General features: G+C 33.3%; 1 protein-coding gene across 1 annotated transcript; it reads left to right on the top strand.

The window, feature by feature from the left end:
• Positions 1-444: 444 nt before the first annotated feature.
• Positions 445-2,179, top strand: LOC112452416 (alkaline phosphatase 4-like; the record flags this gene model as incomplete). Its single annotated transcript, XM_025012611.1, has 3 exons — positions 445-529; positions 1,335-1,555; positions 1,987-2,179. Coding segments are annotated over exons 1-3 (499 nt in total), but the record flags the coding sequence as incomplete, so codon positions are not given.
• Between the last annotated feature and the right edge of the window lie 247 nt (positions 2,180-2,426).

Raw genomic sequence — 2,426 nt, 5'->3', positions numbered from 1 at the left:
TTATGACAATTGTTTTGGTGCAATGTCATGACTAGTGAAATGTTTGTTGAAGGCTGCATTGTACTAATTTTATGACTCAGATTTACACTTAAGAAAGATCAAAGCAAATGATTACAACGACTAACGGTTATAATTAATAAACGTGACCAGTGAGTCGAGTAAAAATCTTTATTGTTAACTATTCACTGGCAAACTAAAGTTTCTGATTTGGTTTGAAAAGAATTATGTAAGAACCTAATCAGAAAAATGTACTATTAAAATAATAAGAATAATTGAATCAACATTTCTAAATTTAAAAAAACAATAATTTAATAATAACTTTGACAATGAACAATAAATATAATTTTACTCATCACTGATAATAAGATACGAAAAGGAAAATTTCTCTCTATAGAATATAATAATGATGAATTTTTTATTTATTGTAGAAAAAAAACATTCACAATGAAGCACTACGTTCTATTACTTTGCATTGTGGCAGTTCTTCGAGATTCCGAAGCGCTACGTAAAGGATCCACGGATTATGAAGGTTTGTTATATAATCGTCATACTATAAAATAATTGACATATATTCAAATTAGATGTCAAAGTTCTCTTACATAAGTATCACAAACATAAGTTTTAGATTTCATGTTCTTCAAATTTTTCATAATTATGATATTAATAAGCATATGTCCGTTGTAAATTTTAAACGTGTCTATAAATATATAAAAGAATCTCAAAATACTTTTACGTCATTCATTGATAAATTTCTGGGAAAAAAGCAGATTGCTTTGATCGATCAAATCAAAGTTACGTAAATTTTGTCTTATTATAAAAAATCGATAAAATAATATGCGAAGTTCGGCCTTCATCGATCAGTATCGATACTATATGCCTGAGGTTTTTCTGCATCGATATTGTTTTGTTAAATAACAAGCTGTTTATGTGTTATTGCAAAGTTATAAGTGTCGAGATATATCTCACAAAATAGTTTATGTTAATACAAAATTGTTCATTGATAACAACATTATTATTTTAATTTCCAAATTCTATCCTGCAATGTTCTAGGAAATCAATAAGCACACGGCGCAAATGTCTTAAACTTAATTTACACATACTGATTAGTAACTTAACTTTGATCGAATTTTACTTTATCTTTTTTTATATGTATCGTAGATAAAACTACATTTTAGATAGTAGTTATTAAGAGATAATGGAAGACTTCTCATTATTCCTTTAAATATTTTTTTCAATATTTTTAAATTTTCGGTTTTAATTCCGTCCTATCCGTTCTACCACGATCAATCGATTGTATTTCTTGGCATCAAAGCGAAATTCTGATCTCTTATCAGATATGTCCTTCTGGCTGAAGTCCGGCCAAGAGACCCTGCACAGAATCCTGTCGGAGCAGAAAAACGAGAATCGTGCCAAAAACGTGATCATCTTCATCGGGGATGGTATGGGTCTGTCCACCATTACGTCCGGTCGAATCTATATAGGTCAGCTCAATGGCCAAAGCGGTGAAGAATACCAACTCGCGTTCGAGAAATTCTCCAACGCCGGCCTCGCCAAGGTAAGACATTCAAATTGCATCGATTGTGCCTTCAATCTCGACGGGGCGATCTCGAGGCGCAACGATATTGGGAAATCCCGTCACGTTAAGCCTCTTAATTCTGCGCCTTTGATAAAGGCGCCGCGTCTACCCTCGACAAGAAAATACGACAAACACGATGTTCGTGAGAATTTGTTAACTTGAAAATTTTCATGAGAATTTGTTAACTTATATCACGCCTCTACATTGACGTAATATATTTTATCACGCTATCGGGAAAAAAAAACGTGACAACGATTACAATATATCGGTCGAATCTCGTGCTTCGAAAATTTCGATTGATGCCGATAATGTACGATAGATTATTTCCTTAAACCGAACACTCGTTATCGGTTATCGAAATTGCATCACACGTTAAATATAAATATCTCACAATTATCATAAATTTGTAGACTTACAACGTAGACAAACAAGTACCGGATTCGGCAGGGACGGCAACTGCTATATTTTCTGGCGTGAAAACCAAATACAGGGTTATTGGACTGGATGCCAGAGCTGAATATGGCAAATGTGATAAGAAAATCAACGCATTAAGCAAAGTCACCACGGTAGCTGACTGGGCACAGCAATCCGGCATGGATACTGGTGAGAGCTTTGACCTTTGAAAACTATACTATATATCTTTCTTCTCCATTAACTGAAAGATTTAAGATTGTCTACACCTTCTAGTTTTGCACGAATTATTTTTCATAAGATTATCTCATTCTACCTGGAGTAATTAGCTTAGAATTATTTATGGAGCTGTAAGAAAATAATTTTAGGCGAGGCATTATGAGCAATCACACCGAAAAAAAATCTCAAGCTAACTAAGAACTCGGCTGTGACAATAGAG

Source organism: Temnothorax curvispinosus, unplaced genomic scaffold (assembly GCF_003070985.1).
Source record: "Temnothorax curvispinosus isolate PA1 unplaced genomic scaffold, ASM307098v1 QBEX01003380.1, whole genome shotgun sequence".
NCBI classification, from domain to species: domain Eukaryota; kingdom Metazoa; phylum Arthropoda; class Insecta; order Hymenoptera; family Formicidae; genus Temnothorax; species Temnothorax curvispinosus.
This window is presented reverse-complemented; position numbering and strand designations above follow the sequence as displayed.